The sequence below is a fragment of the Balaenoptera borealis genome (assembly GCF_965194805.1).
Source record: "Balaenoptera borealis genome assembly, chromosome: 19".
Classification (NCBI taxonomy): Eukaryota; Metazoa; Chordata; class Mammalia; order Artiodactyla; family Balaenopteridae; genus Balaenoptera; species Balaenoptera borealis.
Window position 1 is genome coordinate 11,224,488 of NC_138878.1, and position 22,655 is coordinate 11,247,142.

General features: G+C 43.5%; 1 protein-coding gene across 5 annotated transcripts; it reads left to right on the forward strand.

Annotated features, from left to right (window-relative positions):
* Window positions 1–222: 222 nt before the first annotated feature.
* Window positions 223–21,505, forward strand: TMEM231 (transmembrane protein 231). Of its 5 annotated transcripts, XM_082366415.1 has the most exons (7): window positions 232–2,748; window positions 2,849–3,018; window positions 13,570–13,698; window positions 14,021–14,164; window positions 16,866–16,947; window positions 18,680–18,796; window positions 19,157–21,505. In XM_082366415.1, coding segments are annotated over exons 1-7 (783 nt in total). In that variant the 5' UTR covers window positions 232–2,609; the 3' UTR covers window positions 19,159–21,505. The 5 variants fall into 5 exon arrangements, with proteins under 5 accessions (XP_082222543.1, XP_082222542.1, XP_082222544.1 ...); XM_082366416.1 differs by lacking the exon at window positions 18,680–18,796 and having other exon boundaries at window positions 227–2,748; window positions 18,804–21,505; XM_082366417.1 differs by lacking the exons at window positions 16,866–16,947; window positions 18,680–18,796; window positions 19,157–21,505 and adding an exon at window positions 14,632–16,857 and having other exon boundaries at window positions 223–2,748.
* The last annotated feature ends 1,150 nt before the right edge of the window (window positions 21,506–22,655 follow it).

A 22,655-nucleotide genomic window follows, 5' to 3' on the forward strand; every position in this document is an offset into this window, starting at 1 on the left:
TCATTGCCGTGGCTTCTCTTGCAGAGTACAGGCTCTAGAGCGCAGGCTTAGTAGTTGTGGCGCAGGGGCTTTGTTGCTCCGTGGCGTGTGGGATCTTCCCGACCCAGAACTCGAACCGGTGTCCCCTGCATTGGCAGGCAGATTCTTAACCACTGCGCCACCAGGGAAGCCCTAAAATATGATTAAAATGCATAGTTTTTAGAGAACGACTTTCTTTGTCCTTGGAGGTAAATTGCATAAAACACGAGAAAATTATGGAAATGGAAACTGAGAAGTCAGTTCTTAGTCAAGAATGTGTGAAAATGACACAATATAGACAAATCTTTAGCATTTAAAAAAATTTTAATATTCTGTCAAGAATTGAAATAAAACCACAAAAAGTAGTTTCCTCAAATCAGGGAAGCAAAGAGTAAATATTAGTATCTGTTATTATTAAACACTTTTGCAAAGCTCATGGCATCTCAGAGGAGGCTGAAGCACTTCATACACCAAAATTCTTAGTAGTCACCTCCGTTTCAGCAGTGACTAAGCTGACACCAGCTACAGCATGTGTTTCCTTCTGAAAGAAAGAGCTTTGGAGGCAAACACCTCCTTCCTCACAGCAGAGCCACCCTCAGGAAGCAACATCAGAACCATCTATTCTAAATTTTATTTTAATGGTTTTTTTTTTTTAATATTTATTTTTTTATCTTGGCTGCACCGGGTCTTAGTTGTGGCACTCGGGATCTTCCTTGTAGCATCTTTAGTTGTGGCATGCAGGATCATTAGTTGTGGCATGTGGACTTCTTAGTTGCTGTGTGTGGGCTTCTTAGTTGCGGCATGTGAACTCTTAGTTGGAGAATGCACACGGGATCTAGTTCCCTGACCAGGGATTGAACCCCAGCCACTGGCATTGGGAGTGCAGAGTTAACCTCTGGACCACTAGGGAAGTCCCCTGGTTATTTAAATAAATGAAAGACATTCACTTAAAGCATAAATACAGTATAATGGCAGAATCATAACATAGATTTAAGCCTAACAGTTGTTGTATTTAAGAGCTGTGTTGCCACCCCAGAAAAGCTTTAAAGCAAAACTGAGTGGTAATGGACCAGATATGTCAAAGAAATGACTTATGGCTGATTACATTGTCACCTTGGACTGTGTTAAGGGCCCTGGATAGTTTTCCCTTATGGGACATCTTGACCTCTTTCTGTGTTGTTAGGATCTCGGCTGTTCTCTTCATCTGAAACCCACTTCCAGGTTATGGTGACTAAACTTATCGTGGTGATCATTTTGAAATGTATAGAAATATTGAATCACTACGTTGTGTAACAGGAACTTACATAGTGTTGTAGGTCAATTATACTTCAAAAACAAACTCATAAAAAAGAGATCAGATTTGTGGTTATCAGAGGCAAGGTGGAGGGAGGGGGGAATTGGATGAAGGCAGTCAAAAGGTACAAACTTACAGTTATAAGATAAATAAGTACTAGGGATGTAATGTACAACATGATAAATATAATTAGCACTGCTCTATGTTATATATAAAAGAGTAAATCCTAGGAGTTCTTATCAGAAGGAAAAAATTTTTTTCTATTTAATTTTTAATCTATATGAGATAAGCGATATTCACTAAACTTGTGGTAACCATTTCATGATGTATGTAACTCAAATCATTATGCTGTACACCATAAACTTATACAGTGCTGTATGTCAATTATACCTCAATATACTAGAAGGAAAAAAACCCTTCTAGGTTGCCTTCAAAATAGGAGCATCTACTACTGGACTCCATTCTGAGCACAAACCTCACACTATCTCTTGCAACTGCAGTGTGATCCTTTTGATGAAGAACTTGGCTATTGACCATGTTAAAAAAAAAATTCCTTCTGCCATGTTCGAAATACTAGGGGGCGGGTGGAGTGGGGGGAAAGCATTCAATTAAGTGATACTCCAACATTATCTTTGGAGAGGATCATAGCTTCCCCTAAAACAGGTAGCCAAGCTTGTGCCCAATTAAGATAACAAAGTATAGCAGAGCTATATAGTAATTATCCTTTCTCTCTCTAGGAAGAGCAGGGAGATTTGTGTCCTGTTTCCGTGTCTGTACGGCTATGGAGTATAATGAAAGCGATAGAAAGTTTGGAGACAAAGAGACATGGTTTGGTCTTGGCCCAGGACCAGGTCCAGGACCAAGGCCACATTTATGTTGTCTGTGTTTTCCTCCAATGTAGGGTGTGCTTTGACTGGTTGGACTTAAGTATACAATGAACCATATTGGGGATTAACAGATGACACATATGCAAGTATTTACTTTAAGTCAACATTTATGAGAATCTTATTTTACAAAAATGTTAACACAGGCGATGGCTACGATTTTGGTGCACAGAAGCAGCCCGCCTTTGGGAAAGCGCAAGTAACCCGTAAAGCGACGACTACACTTCAGTTGCGGACACCGCCCCGTTAGCCCCACCCCTACCGAAGCCCGTCTCCTTGCTATTGGTTCCTTTCCCTGCCCCGTCGGTTGCCGTGGAGACCAAGGCTATGGCAACCAGGAGAAGCCAAAGTTTGTCGAATCTCTGGAACCGCAGAGGAATCCCGAGCTCTTGGTCCGACTCACCGCTGCCCTCATGGCGCTCTACGAGCTCTTCTCTCACCCAGTGGAGCGGGGCTACCGCGCGGGGCTCTGCTCTAAGGCCGCGCTGTTCCTGATGCTGTCCGCCGCGCTCACGTACATCCCGCCACTGCTGGTGGCCTTCCGGAGCCACGGTGAGCCTGCCCCCCGGCCGGTGCGGGACGCGGCTCTCCGCGGCGACCGCGCCGGCCTCCCTGACCTCGACCCCTCCGCCTCCCGCCCTCTTTACCTCAGGGTTTTGGCTGAAACGGAGCAGCTATGAGGAGCAGCCGACCGTGCGCTTCCAGCACCAGGTGCTGCTCGTGGCCTTGCTAGGACCCGAGCACGGTGGGTTCCTAGCCTGGAGCACGTTCCCCGCCTTCAACCGGCTGCAGGGGGATCACCTGCGCGTCCCGCTCGTTTCGGTGCGTGGTTCCCGCCTGGGCCCAGCCGCCCGCCGGTACTGGGCTGCGGTGGGGATGGGGGAAGGGGTGGATGGGAGGGAGCGGCCGCGGCCGGAGCCCCGGCCCCTGTCCTGGGGAGCCCGGCTTGGGTCTGAGGGAGTCACGAACCCACGGGAAGTTCTGTGCACAAGTTCACTGACCCGAGCTTATGTTTAATTTCCTGGGGAGCAAATTTGTTGTTTCATTCGACTTCTCCAAGCCGTCCACCACCCCAATAAAGTCAGCTACAGCTGTCAGCGTCTGTGTCCTATACAGAGGCTAGAAGCCTGGGGGCAACCTGTGTCCGACCCCGTCACTTCCGTGGGCCTGCCCTTTCCTAATGGAAGGGTGGTCGCGAAAGTTGCCTTATGAGTCGTGAAGGCCGAGCAGTGTTCTAGTTAATTACCCCGTCGTGCAGCTGCAGTTGTGCATCAGCACTCGGTAGGAACGGAAAGGGCAGGCATTTTTAGGCAGACTGACACACGGAAGCCAACGTGCTGGTTGGTTAAGCAAGCTGCGCAGAATGTGCTCCTGGCCCTGGGCTCGCCTCCTTAGATGCCGCTCCATCCTGCCGCTGTCTGGGATGAAAATGGAGCATTTTACTGTCTGTAATCTGGTATCTGGTTCGAGATAAGTGAGGGCTAACTATACAATCACCCCCTTTACACTCATTTTCTGAAAACATTTTCCTTTAGAAGTAGGAAAATTCTGGATTTCCTTCTTCCAAAGTTGAATCTCTTTAGACATCTCTGAGATGATTGGCCTACAGTCAAATTTGCGTAGCGGAAAAAAAAAATTGACTTTTTGTCCAGCAACTAAACAAAATGACAAAAATTTCAAAATCTGATTGGTGATATGAATAACCGCAAACAAAATATGATTCCGATTACTTTTTATGATTAAATTTCCTTTTTTTTTCTGACTATAAAAATGCATGCTCATTGTAAAATACTAAAGAGTTACAGGTACGTATAATGACGTAAAATTAAAGGCTCAGTTTGGTACATGTATCAATACTTGTTAATTAACCTTCGTTTTAAGGTCTGCAAAGTATCTCATGATATGGAAAACTGCGGTGGATTTACCAGTTGCCTGTTGGTGGATTTTTGCTTTGCTTTTACTTTTTCACTATTAGAATACTGCAGTGAAGAAGATTTTGAATAAGTCATACACCTTTAAACATCAAATTGTGAGGAATTGGAATAGAAGCTGTTTGTTGAAATTATATAAATACATAGAAAACTAAGCAAGCAAATAAAATAATTATTAACTCCAGAAAAATAAAAAGTAAGGAAAAGCAATCAGAGTTATGAATAGGATTTACATAATCATAATTTGGTGAACACTGAATGTTGACTAACCAAAATAAGACTTTAACGCTACTGGGGGGATGGGAAGGCGGCAGCGCTGGCTGGCAGGGAGGGGGAAAGAAAACTAAATCATCCCTCCTTGCGGGAAGACAATAGAGGATGCCTGAAACGGAAGTTGAGAAGTGCCAGCCAATGCCAAGGTTGTGTAAAGACATGGAGATACATTTCTAAATAATAAGGTAAATGAGGCAAAATTAGTTGCCCTGTGGGTGGAAGCCTGCAGGTTTTTGTAACAAACGTTGTTGAACACTTTGATTCTTTAAATGATCAGGTCTTTTAAATTTATTTAAAAATAGAAGTGGAGTAGAGACAAATTTCTTTCCACAGCTCCTCCCTAATCGTGACATGTTGCCCATTTTTATTCTTATTTGAGATTACAATGCCTCTGGGGAAGGGTGGCTGCCGGTGAGAGGCCAGCATCGAGGTTCACTTCCTTTTCCCTGTAAACCCACTGTACTTCTCCTGTTCCACCTGTGTTTCCTTTCCAAAAGTGGAAACAAAGGTGGTTGTTGTTGTCTGTATTACAAACACACAAAAAATTAACTTGTTAGTTTGACTTTAGGTTAGCATTCCTTGTCTTTTAAATTTTTGGTAGAAATTTTTTCTTTACATTTGTATATTCCTATCTATCATACTCTTCTGGTTACTTGAGTCTAAGAAATAATCATGAAAACTTAAAATAATCATGAAAACAAGGATACAGCATTAGGTTTCATTCATGTGTTCTTTTCACTTGTTCATCCACCATGAACTGGGTTGGCTTCCCAGTTGGATTGCTAATTAGCCTCTAATCTCTGTAACCAGAAACCACTCCCTTGAGAGCACTGCCCACCAACCCCCTACTTCTGGTGTGTGTGTGTTGCGATTTTGTGAAGCCAAGACTACGTCTTGTTTTTATGGTGTCCAGAGCTATCAATTCTCTTTAATACTGGGCAATTTTACACTGTAAAACATAAAGCCAAAGCTCCTTTTTCTTAGTTGTTTTTTTCTCTCCATTCTAAGCCTCTGTCTATAAGTAATTTATGACCTTGTCGTCTACAGTCTTTCTCAGTAAATTATTTGCTTCCTTGCTGGCTGAGCTCTTGGTTTGAGAATAGTTTGAAATCATGAGATACAAATAAATAGTTAGAAGATATAAGGGAAGTACAGAAAAAAAATAAGCAAAAATTCTAGGAGAAAAAGGATAATATCAATACAAGGGAAAGAGGTCTACCAGATATTAAACTATACCTTAAACTCTAATAAGTAAAGTAGTGTGGTTTGGGGAATTATATAAAAAGTATGGAAATGGACCTAATATGACAAAGGTGGCATTTTAAATCAGTGAGTAAAGATGGAGCTAGTCCTCAGAGACTGTACAGCAGAATTAAAGTCCAGATAGATCAAAATTAAATTTAAAATATGAAATCATAAAAGTACTGAAACAAATGAGTGAAAGCTTTTAAATCTCTGAGTATGACGTAAAATTTAGAAGGCATAAAAGAAACTTTTGATAAATGCAAGTATATAATTTAAAAAATCATTGGCCTGGTGAAAACCATAAGCAAAGCCAAAACACAAATGACAGCAAGGAAAAAAGTTTTACTATTTGTATCACTTGTAAAGGGCTAATTTTCCTAACATAAAGTGCCTACAGATCTATAATTAAAAGACCAACTACCTAGTAAAAAAATGGGCAAAGAATATGAGAAGTTTATAGAAGACAAAACACACTGTGAACTAAAAAAACATATGCACAACCTAAAAGTTGAGAGTTATGTTTTATTAGGCACACATACTGAGGACTTCAAGCCTAGGAGGCAGCATCTCTAGTAACCCTGAGAAAACTGCTCCAAGGAGGTGAGGTAGGATATACAGGAGTTTTGCAACAAAGGGCAGGTAGTAGGAACAAAAGATTACTGTTAGTAAAAGAAAACTAGATCTCAAGTTAAGGAATTTAGCGCTTTGCTATGTATGGGAAGATGCAAGAGTTTGGGCTCACTGAAATCATTCCTTTGATATACACCTCAGCTGTCTGGGGCCAGTATCCTGTGTTTTCACATCCTGAATTTCCTCAGGGTGCACCATGGGGAGTGGCTGCAGTCTGATGGCTGCTAGATGGCAGGTATTCTTTGTTTCTGTCCTGAGTCTCCTCAGGGCTCACCAGCTCACCGTCAGCGGTGGGTGTAATCGCCAATGACTGTGACATCCTTTGTTTACTGATATGGCAGGCAGTATTCTATTTCTCAACACGTAACTCTTAAACATCTGAAATCGCACTCGTAATTAGAGAGATGCAAATTAAGAATAATTGAGATATCTTTTTTGTCTATCAAATAGGCAAAAATTGAAGTTTCTTAGCACCGTGAGCAAGATGTAGGGAATTGTGCAAACACTCCTGTATATCACTGGTGGGAGTGTAGATTGATACAACCTCTTTGCAGGACCATATTTGTCAAAATTACCAATTCACGTGCCTGCTTCTACTTCTAGTAAGGTATCCTAAGGTTTGTGCACACATGTGGAATGGCATATGTAAAAAGTTGCTCATTGCAGCATTATCTATAGTATCAAAAGATAGTAAACAGGGCTTCCCTGGTGGTGCAGTGGTTAAGCATCCGCCTGCCAATGAAGGGGACACGGGTTCAAGCCCTGGTCCGGGAAGATCCCACATGCTGCAGAGCAACTAAGCCCGTGCACCACAACTACCGAGCCTGCCCTCTAGAGCCCGCGAGCCACAACTACTGAGCCCGAGTGCCACAGCTACTGAAGCCCACGCGCCCAGAGCCCGTGCTCCGCAACAAGAGAAGCCACTGCAATGAGAAGCCTGCACACCACAGCAAAGAGTAACCCCCGCTCGCTGCAACTAGAGAAGAACCCACGCGCAGCAACGAAGACCCAGCGCAGCGAAAAATAAATAAATAAATAAATTTTTTTAAAAAGATGGTAAACAATCTATGTAGCAATAGAAGACTCATTTAAAAAATTGTGTTACATCTACCTGGTGGAATGTTACATAGCTTTTTTTTTTTTTTTAATTTTTTATTTATTTATTTATTATTTATGGCTGGGTTGGGTCTTCGTTTCTGTGCGAGGGCTTTCTCTAGTTGCGGCAAATGGGGACCACTCTTCATCGCGGTGCGCGGGCCTCTCACTATCGCGGCCTCTCTTGTTGCAGAGCACAGGCTCCGGACGCGCAGGCTCAGTAATTGTGGCTCACGGGCTTAGTTGCTCCGCGGCATGGGGGATCTTCCCAGACCAGGGCTCGAACCCGTGTCCCCTGCATTGGCAGGCAGATTCTCAACCACTGCGCCACCAGGGAAGCCCCTGACTTGGTTCTTTAAGCATGTGTGACCCAGAGAATATGGGGGCTGAAGACTACAAGAGGATGCAGGAAGATGAGCGGAGAGCACTGTGTGTCCGAGACATGTTTTTTCACATCTCCAAAATCAGTGTGTCTGCCTGTCAGTGGTATCTTACAATAGCTGTTGGCCAGAAGACAGGTTTGGCTAGTCCTCTTTGCCTACGTATGGAAACTGAAAAGTACCAGCACCAAACTTGCAGAAGGGGCATCAGCAACTTGAAAGAAAACCCCAGAGACAATAATAAAACATTTTAACCCTAAGAACCAAGTGATAAGCAGGTAAGGGAAGGTTCAAGAGGCACTTAATAATAGGATAACTCCACAGAATTTTAAAGCCTGCTTATGAACCCAGACCAGTGAATTTTAGTTCCCTTTGTGAATGTTTTTTAAATGCTGTAAAAAAGCACCAGTGTGCTTCATGGCACAAAGGACAAACTTGCATAGAAAAGTATGGATAATACTGAGTCAATAAATGAGTCAAAGAATCACGATGTAAAGAAGTTTTAAGAATCCCTGGATCAATTTATTTTGCATATATTTTTCTATGCACATAAATAGGATATCTGATATTAATATGCCTAAATCTAAAAGCTCTTTCAATAAGTACAAAATAAATACCCTTAGTGATTAGAAAGCATTGTGTCAGTTTAATTGGAACTATTTTTGCTTTCTTACAGGTATATAAAATATCGGTACATTTTATAATTAATGATATCTTAGATTAATTGAAATACAGGTAGCAAGGATTTTATATGTCTAGGAGACATGGAGTAGTAGTTCCTACTTTGCTGGAGACCCAAAGACTGGTGTCAAAGAACACTATCAGCTTAAAAAGAAAAAATGGGACACCCCAATGATGACAAGTATATGGTAAAGTGGACACTGGTATAAACTAGGAAATTAACCTTCAGTAAAAGAATATGACTCTAGGGAATTCCCTGATGGTCCAGTGGTTAGGACTCTGTGCTTTCACTGCTGGGCGCTGGGTTTGATTCCTGGTCAGGGAACTAATACCCTGCAAGCCACGTGGCACAGCAAAAAAAGAAAGAAAAAAAAGAGTATGACTAAAGAATAAAAGATATGAAAACAAACAAGAGCCAAATAAAATTCCAGCAAACTATCAAATACTGTATCCCTGCTGAGCAGAATCCCTGCTGAGAAAAATGTTGCAAGTCAAGGCACTTTGGAAACAATGGCACTAGTTAAATTTACAGCTAGCTACTCTTACTGTCAGATGCTGTGCTGGTTATTAGGTCTTGTCTCAGCTCCAAACCTACCCTCCTATACTCTCCTTTGTGATGCCCATGCTGAGATACTGAAAACCACATTTTCCTCTGCCTACTGGCTCCCTGTTAGATTCTGCCAGTAGGAGGCATGGTGAGCCTTGTTCTGGGAGTGGCAGAAAACCAGAAATTGCAACCAGGGTGAAGAACCATTGCTGGGGTGATGCAAACAGCAAGGAGTACATCTTTCCTCCTGCCTTATTGACTCCCTCATGGGTTCTTCGTCCAAGCTCCAAAGGTACCAGTACCAGCTGACAGCACTCCCTTTTTGAGGTCTGAGTCCCAGCTCCTTGAGGTAATGCCAGCCTCTTCCTTTTCTTCTCCGGCCCTAGGTAGTTATCCTGCCAAAAGTGTTCCCTGTTTGCCTTTTTAGTCCACTAATGCCTGTGTTATTAATTATCCCCTATACTAAATTCCCCTGTTAAAATAACTGTTTATTTTCATTTCTTCCTTCCTGATTGGACCCTGATTGATACAGGTGGACTGATGAGCATTGACTAAATCCAACAACGCCTGTATTTATCCTATCTAGTATGTTAGTATTGATTTCACACATATCTGTAAAGGATTACCTGTTTTAACTCCAGAAATCTTTGAAATTAGGGTTCTTATGGGCTATTATAGAATCAGGAGTCAGTAAACTTAAGTTCTAGCCCCAGTTCTGTCATTGGGTTCCATACCCTCTCTTGGTCTCAGTGTAAGTAATTATATAAAGAGGATGACAGTACCTACCTCTCTAACTATTGCTAATTATTACTAGTAATAATACTTCTCTCCTGGGATATGCAGAGGGACAAGACAGGATGAACCGTGGATATAAAAATTGCTCCAAATTGCACATATACCTTATAGAAATAAGGTGATGGTGTGATTTATGAATTCTCTTAGCCAGACACACCCATTGGATTTTAGTTACTAATCTTGAACTTGTGTTAAAGAAGTATTAGCTCATTGAGGGGACTTCCCTGGTGGCGCAGTGGTTAAGAATCCACCTGCCAATGCAGGGGAAATGGGTTCAAGCACGGGTCCGGGAACATCCCACAGGCCTCGGAGCAACTAAGCCTGTGCGCCACAACTACTGAAGACTGCATGCCTAGAGCCCATGTTCCGCAGTGAGAAGCCCACGGACCACAACAAAGAGTAGCCCCCGCTCGCCGCAACTAGAGAAAGCCTACGTGCAGCAACAAAGACCCAATACAGCCAAAAATAAATAAATAACTTCTTAAAAAATGTTTTTAAAAAAGTATTAGCTCATTGAACACCTGCCTTTGTAGCTGTTGCATTTTGTGTTAAGCTTGGTTTGAAGTAAATGGAATTAGGTAATTGATTCCATCAGTGGTCCAAGTGATAGCACAGCGATGTAACCCACCTTGCCAGCCCCAAGGGAGCAAGAGTCTTACTTGGTGACAGGTCCTCTGTGGGAGATGCACCATTTGCACCATCACTCATCCCCATGGCCCTGTCTGGGCCCTCATCTTCCACTGTCTCCAGCTCATGCACTCTGCTCGGCTGCACTGGCCTCATCTCACTCCGTTAAACACTGACCCGCTTTCACTCAGAGTATATGTGCTTTATTAGCTTGGGTCACTCTTCCCCAAGACATTTCTATGTCTTATCACCTCACTTCACCTGACTTCTCGGACAGTCAGGTATTCCTGAATACTTTGTATAAAAATTTTTGTTCTATCCTGGTCATTCTCTAATTTTAGTTTGCTTCATTTTTCTTTGTGACACTTAGCACTACCTGTTAGCACATATCTGTTTGTTGATTTACTTCCTGCCTCCCTGGCTGGGAATGTAAGCTCCATTAGGGTGGGGACTTTGTCCATTTTGTTTGCCATTATATTCCCAGAACCTGAAGCAATGCCTGGCACATAGTAGGCCCTCAGAAAATATTTGACATGTTGGGACTTCCCTGGTGGTCCAGTGGTTAAGACTCCGCGTTCCCAGTGCAGGGAGCCTGGGTTCGATCCCTGGACAGTGAACTAGATCCCGCATGCCGCAACTAAAAAAAGATCTCACGTGCCGCAACTAAGACCCAGCACAGCCAAATAAGTAAATATTAAAAAAAAAAAAAAAAAAAAGGAAAAGAAAATATTTGACAGGTTAATGAATGGATTTAACAAGTAGACACCAATTATGGTGCTGTGCTGGATCTCTGTCCTCTGTGAACATGGTGTAAAAGTGTGCTGGCTTCTTGCAAAAAGATCTTTCATAACCGACATCTTCTCCTTGAGTTTAAGTCTGGACATTTTAGATCCTGGAAAGAGGATCAGATTTGAAGTCAAAGATGTGGTTTCATATCCTGTCTTTACCAATAGTAGCCATACTCCATAAATCCCTTAATCTCTCTGAGCCTTGGTTTTCTCATATATGCAATGGGGAAAGTACTCGCTCTGCTTACCTTCGCCTTATTGTAAAGGTCAAATGAAACGTGTTTTTCTCCCTCTCAGACTGTGTTAGAGTCTGTATTCTTCTGGCATTTCCCTCCTGGTCACTCTTCTCTCTTGCAAGTTGTTGATCTTTGTCTTCCTGTCCAACCCTAAAGATCCAGAAAAGCCATGGATCCACTACAGAGAGTTAACCTGACTTTGTCTTCCAAGTCTTCCCAGATACCAACTGAAAAAAATTCACAGGAAGACAAGCCTGTGAATTCACAGCCTCTTTTCCATCCTACTGGTAATTGCTAATACATAATTGCCTCGGTAACCTGATCGTCAGCCCTGGTAACAGATATCCCTCGCCTACACCGTCAAAGCTGATGTAACAGGACAGAGAAAATAGTATCCAACAGAAGAGAGAGGGTAGGTTTCTCTATAACAAGGCCTAGGATAAGGACATTATTGTCCAGAAGGAAAGAAATGATTGAAAGGTTCAGAAAACTGAGATATCTCCATCTCAAACGACCTTACTAGCCTGAAAAAGAACAAAGAATTTCTTCCCCCACATAAAGGTATGGTGGAAAACCAAATGAATCAGTAGATGGGGAATTCAGATGGGAATGCTGATACCCCATAGCAGAATCCTTCTGGGAACCTACAGTGGAAAAGGATCAGTTGTAGTAACAAGATCCCGAGTTGTGGCAAGGAATCATGTCACCAGTGATCACATTTCAGTGACAGTCTTTCCTGCTAGTCATTTTAGGGTCATTTTAGGGTCACTATGAGGTGAGACTGGATTCTGGTGTTTTTTTAGGATCTGTGATTTATCTTTTTTCCTCCTTGGATCTCTGTTTTCCCTACTTTTTTTTTTTTTTTTTTTTAGTATTTATTTATTTATTTATTTTTGGCAGCATCGGGTCTTAGTGGCGGCACTGGGGCTTCTCACTAGTTGTGGCGTGCGGGCTCAGGAGTTGCGGCCCGAGGACTTAGTTGCCCCGCGGCATGTGGGATCTTAGTTTCCCAACCAGGGATCGAACCCACGTCCCCTGCATTGGAAGGCGGATTCTTAACCACTGGACCACCAGGGAGGTCCCTTCCCTACTTTCATGGCCATAATTTATAAAGTACCTGTGTAGTTTTAATGCCTCACTGATTTTACTTAACTTTCTTTTTCATTGTATTGATTGGTACTAAAAGATGCACTAGGCTATAAAGCCCTGACATCAGTCCAACACTGAGAATCTGAATCAAAGCACTGTGGTTAAAGAATATATAAATAGAGCTTGGTGTTTTTCTGCTGAGCCTTTTTGGGGAATGCATAATGACTAGGATTCTTTCTTTTCTGTTTTAAAAAGTTGACTTCTAGAGAAGTAGAAGTGTGTTTTGATATGCTATTTAAATGTTCCATACAAACTCAGGCATGTTTCTAAAAAGGAAAGAAAACACCAGCAATAAAACCAAAAAATCAAATGAGGCAACTGAAGAAGAACAATGCATCCGGATGTTTACACTGTTGTTACTGCCACTTCCAGGTCTTGTTCAGTTTGGCCCTAGAATATTTGAGAAGCCCAAGTATGCAGTTTAGGGGCCATGCACATGTGTCTCTTTCACCACCATTGATCCACTTATACCTATGTATTTTTCTCTTTTCTTTCTTTTTTTTTTTAAAATAAATTTATTTATTTATTTACTTATTGGCTGCGTTGGGTCTTCGTTGCTGTGCACGGGCTTTCTCTAGTTGTGGCGAGTGGGGGCTACTCTTTGTTGTGGTGTGCAGGCTTCTCATTGCAGTGGCTTCTCTGTTGCGGAGCACAGGCTCTAGGCATGCGGGCTGCAGTAGTTGCGGCACACAGGCTCAGTAGTTGTGGCTCGCGGGCTCAAGAACGCAGTCTCAGTAGTTGTGGTGCATGGGCTTAGTTGCTCCGCGGCATGTGGGATCTTCCCTGTCCAGGGCTCGAACCCGTGTCCCCTGCATTGGCAGGCGGATTTTTAACCACTGCGCCACCAGGGAAGTCCCTTTTTCTCTTTTCTTTCGGTGAGGAAGATAATGCCTCTGTGTGGCAGAACTATGAGTCACTGTGTATGTCCAACAGTGAGATGGATCCCTCCCAGACTTATTAAGGACCGGGGTCACTGGCCTCTTTTGGCTTTCCTAGACTAGAGAAGAAGACAGGAACCAGGATGGGAAAATGGACATGTTACATTTTAAGCTGGAGCTTCCCCTGCAGTCCACGGAGCACGTTCTTGGTGTGCAGCTCATTTTGACTTTCTCCTACCAACTGCACGTGAGTCCTCTCCCTTTTGTCTTTCAATAGAACAGAGCCGCCTTTCTGATTTCTGGGAAAACCCACACTGCAGAAGACCCTTTTCAGAGGTGTCGTTTGGGATTTAACTGCAGAAGTTCAATTTGAATGTTTTTCATTGAGGTCACATTAATTTACATGAGCTATTAATAGGTCAGAGGGTTCTGGGCAGAGTGCTTCCTGTGTGGCTGAGTGAGGCATAGGAGGGATGGCTAGGCTTCAGCCACAGACAGGTGACACTTAGAACCCAGAACCCCTTGGATCTGACCGAAATTGATACTGTCTCTCCTTCTAATGATTTCAGAGGATGTCGACATTCGTGATGCAGAGCATGGCGTTTTTCCAATCCTCCTTCGCTGTTCCGGGGTCCCAATTATATGTGAACGGAGACCTGAGGCTGCAGCAGAAGCAGCCCCTAAGCTATGGTGGCCTAGATGTTCGGTACAATGTAAGGATACTGCTTACTGTCCATCTCTTTTCTTTCTGCATGTTACTGGTGTGTGTGTGTGTGTGTGTGTGTGTGTGTGTGTGTGTGTGTTGGGTTTTTTTTTGGCCGCACCACGCGGCATGTGGGATCTTAGTTCGTGGACCAGGGATCGAACCCGTGCCCCCTGCATTGGAAGCGTGGCGTCTTAACCACTGGACCGCCAGGGAAGTCCCTGTATGTTACTGCTTGTCAAGTTCTTTGAAGAGGGAGAAAGGAACATTGGAAATAGCATGTCTTTGTGGGTGGCATAGAAAAGGATTTCTGAGGAATTCTTTCCATGAGTTCTTTCAAAATATGGAGACAGGTACCCCTGTATTTACATCTAAAAAGAGAGGAAAAGAATATGTCTTTGTCTTTAAGAATTGAATTGCTTATAGTTTTTGGGTGCACGCACATGTGGGCACACACACACGGTGTATTTATTTCAGGTGATCTTTTTCAGTTCATGTAAAACATTTGAAAAAGAATACTGGGATTTCCCTGGTGGCGCAGTGATTAAGAATCTGCCTGCCAATGCAGGGGACATGGGTTCGAGCCCTGGTCCAGGAAGATCCCACACAGTGGAGCAACTAAGCCCGTGCGCCACAACTACTGAGTCTGCACTCTAGAGCCTGCGAGCCACAACTACTGAGCCTGAGTGCCACAGCTACTGAAGCCCGTGCTCCGCAACAAGAGAAGCCAGCGCAGTGAGAAGCCCGCACACCGCAACGAAGAGTAGCCCCTGCTCGTGGCAACTAGAGAAAGCCCGCGCAGAGCAACAAAGATCCAATGCAGCCTAAATAAATAAATAAATAAATTTATTTTAAAAAGAAAAGAAAAAGAATGCTAACCACCATTTGTTAAGCATATAACCTATGCCAGCCTGAGTTAAGAGGTTTAAACGTGTCATCTCATTGAATCATTACCGCAACCTCACGAGATGCCTTCCCTTGCAGCTTCCCTGCTCTGCCGCCGCTTGTCCTTCGCTGTCCCCCTGTGCTCCTGTCTAGGTTGCTTATCCTATTGCTCCATTCTGGTCCCTGTTCAAAGCTCCTGAGCACAGTCCTTCCCTGACACTCCTTCTAAAGAACGTTTACCTGTCCCTCCATCATTCCTCACCCAGGTTTACTCCTCTTACCTCCACCTGAGATATTAAAGAGAGGTTTTCCGTTTGTTCATTTGCCATCTCCTTCAGTGGTAAAAGTGCTGCCGTCTTCTGTGTTCTCTCACCCCAGCGCTTGAAACAGTGCCTGACGCATTGTAAGCGCTGAGTTGATGTGAGAATGAACTCTCACCTCACACATGAGGAAACTGGAGCTTACAGGGATTGATTAATTTTCCCAAAGTCCCACAGCTTGAAAGTAATGGAGCCATGAATTGTCTCTCTGAGGCCAGAACTCATGCATCTGATCACTTTTTACTAACCTTTACATTATCACAGGGAGGCCCATATAAGTTGGGCTGGGCTACTTTTTTTTTTTTTTTTTTTAATATTTATTTATTTGACTGCACCGGGTCTTAGTTGCAGCACGAGGGATCTTTGTTGCCACATGTGGGATCTTTGTTGTGGCATGCGGGATCTTTTTTTTAGTTGCAGCATGCGGGATCTAATTCCCTGACCAGAACCCAGGCCCCCTGCGTTGGGAGCACAGAGTCTTAACCACTGGACCACCAGAGAAGTCCCTGGCTGGGCTACTTTAGAAAATGAATATGAGATGTTATCATTTATTATAGGCATAAACCAGGACTGTTCCAGATAAATTGGGATTCATGGTCACCTAGCTATAATCAACATACATCTTGTTTTGTTTTGTTTTAATTAATTTATTTTTGGCTGCTTTGGGTCTTTGTTGCTGCGCACAGGCTTTCTCTAGTTGTGGGGAGCAGGGGCTACTCTTCATTGCGGTGCGTGGGCTTCTCATTGCAGTGGCTTCTCTTGTAGTGGAGCACGGGCTCTAGGTGCACGGGCTTCAGTAGTTGTGGCTTGCGGGCTCTAGAGTGCAGGCTCAGTAGTTGTGGCACACAGGCTTATTTGCTCCGTGGTGTGTGGGATCTTCCTGGACCAAGGCTCGAACCCATGTCCCCTGCATTGGCAGGTGGATTCTTAACCACTGCGCCACCAGGGAAGTCCCAACATACGTTTTTTAAAAAGGAGGAGACTATAAGATATAAACTTAATGTAGCACTTTTTATTTGAAGGTTTGTATATTAGATTATGTCAACAGGAATATGATATTAGAGGGCAGATCTTTCTTGTCTTCAAAGGATTATGTGCTTACTGTTTGTGCTTTATCCTATTTCCATCTCTGTATTTCAAAGAGATCAATTACAGAGAATCCAGGCAAAAGCAAGAAAAAGACAAAGGAGTTGAAAATGTGGTCTCTTAAAAAAAAATTAATCATTTCTCCCATTGGAATAGAAAGGGGTATTTTATAAATAGCTTTTAACGTGTAAAAGGTGGATATCGACCCCTTGTTTCCATCCCTGCAAAAAGAAAGACTGAGAGTAAATGACTTAAATTGTTGCAAAGGAGTTCATTCATCCTTGAAGAAAAGATTATCAATACTGGAATGGGCCACCAAGCACAAGAGGGTTGTCTTTGAGGCTGGGTGGGCAGGAGGGTAGAAAAACAAGAGGGGAAGCCGCTTGGGTGCTCACATCACATCCTCCTGTTGAATCCCAGGTATCTGTAATCAATGGGACCAGCCCTTTTGCCCGTGACTACGACCTCACCCACATTGTTGCTGCCTATCAGGAAAGGAACGGTGAGTCATGGGGAGAGTTCATTCAGCTGCTTCTCAAGGACTTTGCAGGTTAATGGGGTTATTGGAGAGAAACAGAATTAGAGCCCACGTCATATGAAAGTATCAAAACCAGTGAATGCTTGGGACTTCCCTGGTGGCGCAGTGGTTAAGAATCTGCCTGCAAATGCAGGGGACATGGGTTTGAGCCTTGATCTGGGAAGATCCCACACGCCGCCGAGCAACTAAGCCCGTGCACCACAACTACTGAGCCTGCGTGCCACAACTACTGAAGCTCTCGCGCCTAGAGCCCCTGCTCCGCAACAAGAGAAGCCACAGCAATGAGAAGCCCGCACACCACAATGGAGAATAGCCCCTGCTCACTGCAACTAGAGAGAGCCCGTGCACAACAATGAAGACCCAATGCAGCCATAAATAAATAAATAGATTTGTTAAAAAAAAAACCAAAACAGTGAATGCTCAGTTATGGAAGGTGAACAGGTTGCTCAGGGTTTGTCCTTTTTCTCCTGATCTAAAGACCCACACACTAACCGTCCCCTCCACTGCTCCTATGGTCCGGCAGGTTAGTGCCAATTAACTGCCATATTTATCCCACCACTGACTTGATGGGTTTATATATATAGATATGTGAGTTCCTCCCCACACCATACGTGTAAAAGAAGCCAAAGACAAGTTGCTGTCCATAGTTTTCAGGTGGAAATAGGGACTGTGCATGACTCACCCCATGTCAGCAGCTGCAGTAGGAGAAAGCACCCAAGGTTCTAGCTGGAAGGCAGAGGGTATCCATCCCTTTCAAGAGGTGGGCTCTCAGGCCGTCCCTGAGTGTGTGCTTGACTCAGCACATCTGGCTGGTTGGTGGTCTGAGGTTTTCTCTAAAGGCATCTAAAGCATTACTTGACAACCAGACATCACAGATACTATACACAGACATTTAACAAGTGAGGGGACTGCAATTCCAGTATTTCTTTCTGATTTTATGTAGTACACTAGCAGCATTATTCCAAAAATAATTTTAGAACACAAAATCATTTATCTACAAATCAACTTTTCTTTCTTAATTCCTTCCAGTCTTTGTACATGTATAGATTTTTAAATACAGCTTCTATCATAGTTTATTATTTATTTACTTTGGCTGCACCGGGTCTTAGTTGCTGCATGCAGGATCTTTTTTTTAATTTATTTTGGCTGCCCTGGGTCTTAGTTGCTGCATGCAGGATCTTTTTTTTTTTTTTTTAGTTGCAGCATGTGGACTTCTTAGTTGCAGCATGCATGTGGGATCTAGTTCCCCGACCAGGGATCTAACCCAGGCCTCCTGCATTGGGAGCACGGAGTCCTCCCCACTGGACCACCAGGGAAGTCCCAGCTCCTATCATAGTTTAGAGACACTTTATGATCTAACTTATATTTTGTACTTTGTAATATAAATATTTTCCCACACTGCTACAAAGTTCTAATTGGTTTTCTTTTCAGAGGTAGCATAGTATTCCTTTGCTTAGCCACTCAACAGTTGTAGAACACATAGACTGTTTCCAAGTTTTTAACTTATTTTAACAAGTATTTTAACAAATAATATGTGAGCAACTTTGAACATTCAGTTTCTCTTTCCTTTCGAATTATTTCTTTGGTATGAGTTCTGAAGTGCAGAATTTGCCTGAGAGGTCAGAGTACTTTTATAGCCCTCAATGTTTTATTGCCGAAGAGAGCATTCATGGATTAACTCCCCACTGTGTTGCAGTAACCACCATCCTGACTGACCCCAACCCCATCTGGCTGGTGGGAAGGGCTGCAGAAGCTCCATTTGTAATTAACGCTGTCATCCGATACCCCCTGGAAGTCATCTCATATCCTTTCTGTTAAAGGGCCAACAGTAGCTGGGTTTCAAAAAAGGAAAGGATTCCTCAGTTGTCCCAGGAAGGAACAGATGTGGGAAGCCTCAGACTGGAAATTGCTGCATTTGTAGCCCCACGCAAATGACTGTCTGTCTGCCGTTCATACAGGAAAAAATATTCATTTCCTGTTCATATTTCTTCTTGAGCAATTCTTCTAGATCAGAATCATCCATATTTCTATCTTATTAATCTTTTATTATCTCTTTTATCTTAAGGGTATTTGAAACATTTTTGCCATTTTCTGTCTAAACTAACCCTTTGGTTTAACATTTCCTTAGAAAATGTCATCTGTGATTCCTTAACTGTTTGTACTTATCTACCAGGATTCTGGGAAATGATAAAGTTTGCCTGGATCCAGTATGTCAGTATCCTACTTATCTTCCTCTGGGTGTTTGAAAGAATCAAAAGATTTGTGTTTCAAAATCAGGTGGTGACCACAATCCCTGTAACAGCCATGCCCCAGGGAGAACTGTATAAGGAGCATTTATCTTAAGAAGACCCTTTCTGAAAACTCTAAGCTACCTCACTGTTGTCTTCTGAGGACTGTCATCTTACGAAATTTCTGAAAAGAGCCTGTGGACACTTGCCCACATGTGTGCTTTTCCTATCAGAGACAAAGAACATTCCTTTCTAATATCCCTCCACACAAATTCTATATTTTCTACACGCCTACGAAAATAATCACGGACTAGTTTGTGGAAATGTTTCTGAGGGTTCCTGAAGGCTATAATTTGCTTTTGTTTTTTGTCTCAGACTTGAATTTCAGGAGAAAACTACAGTCAGTTCAGAGAGCTTGGAAAGAGTCCCATCTCTGGTCAAGCAAAGACTTTTCCTCTCTTGAACTGAGAAACATGCTATGTATTTCTTCCCCCTATTGTAAACCACGTTTTACTCTTTTCAGGGCTCTCTGGTGATAGATATGCAAATCATCAGCACTTTCCACTCCTGGGCATCTAAATTTCCCATTCAGAACTGATTTCCAGAACTGAGAGGCCTTTAACTGGAGATCTGGAGAGTGAGAAAGGGAGCGCTCCAGAGCACATGTATGCACGTGCGGGAGGGTGGGCGACTTGAGGACACTAAGACCATCCATCCACCTGCCCCGAGTCTAACAGACAGTCGTCTGTCGGTAGCTCAGCTGAACAGCCCTTTATCCCTGCCCTGCTGTGGCTGGCTCTTTGCCCTCTGTCTGGGCCCCTGGAATAGCAGGCTGCAGTCAGAAGTGCTATTCCATTCACAAGCCCCTCAGCAACAGTGGGGGAAGTAAGGAGTGTAACAACAGGTTCTTTCTCTTTGGCCCTCACCCAACAGCCTGGACGCTTGCCACTCCTTCTCCTTGACAGCCCTCCCCCTTCTTGAAAAGGACATGGGTGACAGAGGAGCCGTTGTTGGTATTGGCTCCCACTGCCTGACAACCACAGAGTTTACTTGGAGGGCTAGCAGGAAGCCCAGCTACTTGTGTTTCCCTCGACTAAGGAACAGGGTGCCCATCAGAGTGGGCCGCTTTGGAGAGGACACACAAGGAGCAGGGAGGGGATAAAGAGGATGCTAGCCCAGGCAGCCCAATCCGGGCCTGGCCTTTAGCAGAATGACACGCAGTCCAGCCAGATTACCCTCATGACTAAGTGAGCGTCTGCCGAAGAGACCGCTGGAATGGCCCCCTGTTGCAGAGAATTCTCCATTCTCGCCCTAAGGACAGCTGGACCTGCTTTATGATACCGAGATATCACTGGCACTGGAAGGACATGCCCTGTGTGATCCACGCTTCACTCCCATCCACACACACACTCCTGAGTGCATGCCTCAGTTTACCCTGGAGACTCAGTTTTTATTTCCAAAGCACCTTTTCATTCAGGCTGACCAAAATAAGAGTTTTGGAAACAAAGCTGTTTTGAAGTATCCAAGCACAAAAATATCCTAACACTGACCCCTCTGCTTTTTCTTTTAATATTTTGGGCTGTTTATATGCCTAAAGTTTTTTTCTTGAGATTTAAATAAAAAATGTTTTCTGGTTTGAATCACCAAAAGGTAATGAGATATGGAAAGATAGCTGAAGATGTGTATAAACATGGCTTTGCATTTTATTACATTATTTTCATGCAAAATGTGTATAAAGAACCATGATGTTTTGTAACTTTATAATTAAAATGTTCAAACTGGAAGGTTGCATGTGGCTCTTTAGAGGGAGAGTATTTGGAAAGGGGAGGATGGGGAGGGCAGAGGTTGTGCACACTTCTTGGGGTTACTCACCAGCAGCCTTGCTTTGCCAGGGCTCTGCCCAAAAACCTTGGAGCTTTTGTTAGCTCTTCGCAAAAGTCTTCTGGCCCTGCCCCAAGTAAATGTGAGTTTTTGGTGAAATCCACATGGCATGTGGAAACCACAGGCTGGAAAATTACAACGGCGTCTGGTGAATATTAGATTATTTACAGATCAGATGTTGGTAGCTTCTGAACCTGAATCACACCTTATAGCTGAAAGAGGGGAAAAATGGAAGTATACAGGATATTATCAACTGGGCTGTAACCCATAACTACATCCATGGTTTGAGACAATTAATATTTGGCAGGGGGGAATCCCTTATTTTGTCAAATGATTTTCCAGTTTCTGTTTGAATCAGGTGAGGTTCCATCATGTAAGATTGATAAAGCAATTAATAAAGCCTTCTTTCTTTCTCTTCATGTTCATGCTTTGTAAAAGAAGTTTTGGTTCTTTGTGACCACATAAGTTCTAAATGCCTATTGGGGGAAATGTGTAATTACAGAAACCTAAAGAAAATAAGTTGTCTGTAAATTGCTCCCTAGAAGTTATCACTGTTGGCTTTCTGATACACATCTTTTTAATCTTTTGTTTCTAATTTTTTTGCTATCATAAGCAACACATCTGTGAAACTTGCATATAAATCCTTTTTTGCTAGTTTATTTTCTTTAGATCCTAGAAAGAAATTATGAATTCAAAAGTTTATGGCGTTCTTAAGGATTTTTTAAAAATATATTTATTTTATGTATTTATTTTTGGCTGCGTTGGGTCTTTGTTGCTGTGCGGGTCTCCTTGTTGTGAGCGGCGGCTACTCTTCGTTGTGGTGTGTGGGCTTCTCATTGCGGTGGCTTCTCTTGTTGTGGAGCACGGGCTCTAGGTGCGCGGGCTTCAGTAGTTGTGGCTTGCCGGCTCCAGAGCGCAGCCTCAGTAGTTGTGGCACACGGGCTCTAGAGCGCAAGCTCAGTAGTTGTGGCCCAGGGGCTTAGTTGCTCCGCGGCATGTGGGATCTTCCCTGACCAGGGCTCGAACCCGTGTCCCCTGCATTTGCAGGCGGATTCTTAACCACTGCACCACCAGGGAAGCCCGTTCATAAGGATTTTAATTCATCTTGCCAAACCGCATCCTGGAAAGAATGCACTAATTTATACTCCCAGCGGCAGATATTTCTTTTAGATCCCACAGCGGATTACAAGAGGTCAGAGTTCTCTTTCTTTTTCAGGTGCTTGGATTCTGCTCCGTTATCTGTAGGAGGAAATAGCATCTTTATTTATTGAAACATACCCTGTATTTATCGGGACCTGCTATCCAGTTGAGGGTAGAGCAGGGAGGGGACAGAAAGAGGGGCACAGCCAGCTTCAGGCCTAGCTCCTGAGGGCCACCTGGTGTCCCGGCCTCGCCCCCAGCTTGACTACTACCCGGGGAGGCCGCGCGGATCCGCCTGGCATCAAGGTGCCTGGGGCTTGGTTTAGGTCTGAGGCTGGGGGCTTGGGAAGCGGTTTGGATTCCAAGTCCTTTCGCTGTGAGGATGCCACTGAGAGGGAGGAGGGGCAAAATTAAGATTCGATT

Bases quoted from the DNA above. Each gene is read 5' to 3' on its own strand.
- TMEM231 (XM_082366415.1), top strand. From the start codon at position 2,610: ATGGCGCTCTACGAGCTCTTCTCTCACCCAGTGGAGCGGGGCTACCGC. The intron at 13,699-14,020 runs GTGAGTCCTCTC...TAATGATTTCAG, and splicing joins CTTTCTCCTACCAACTGCAC to AGGATGTCGACATTCGTGAT. The intron at 16,948-18,679 runs GTGAGTCATGGG...ACTGTGTTGCAG, and splicing joins TGCCTATCAGGAAAGGAACG to TAACCACCATCCTGACTGAC.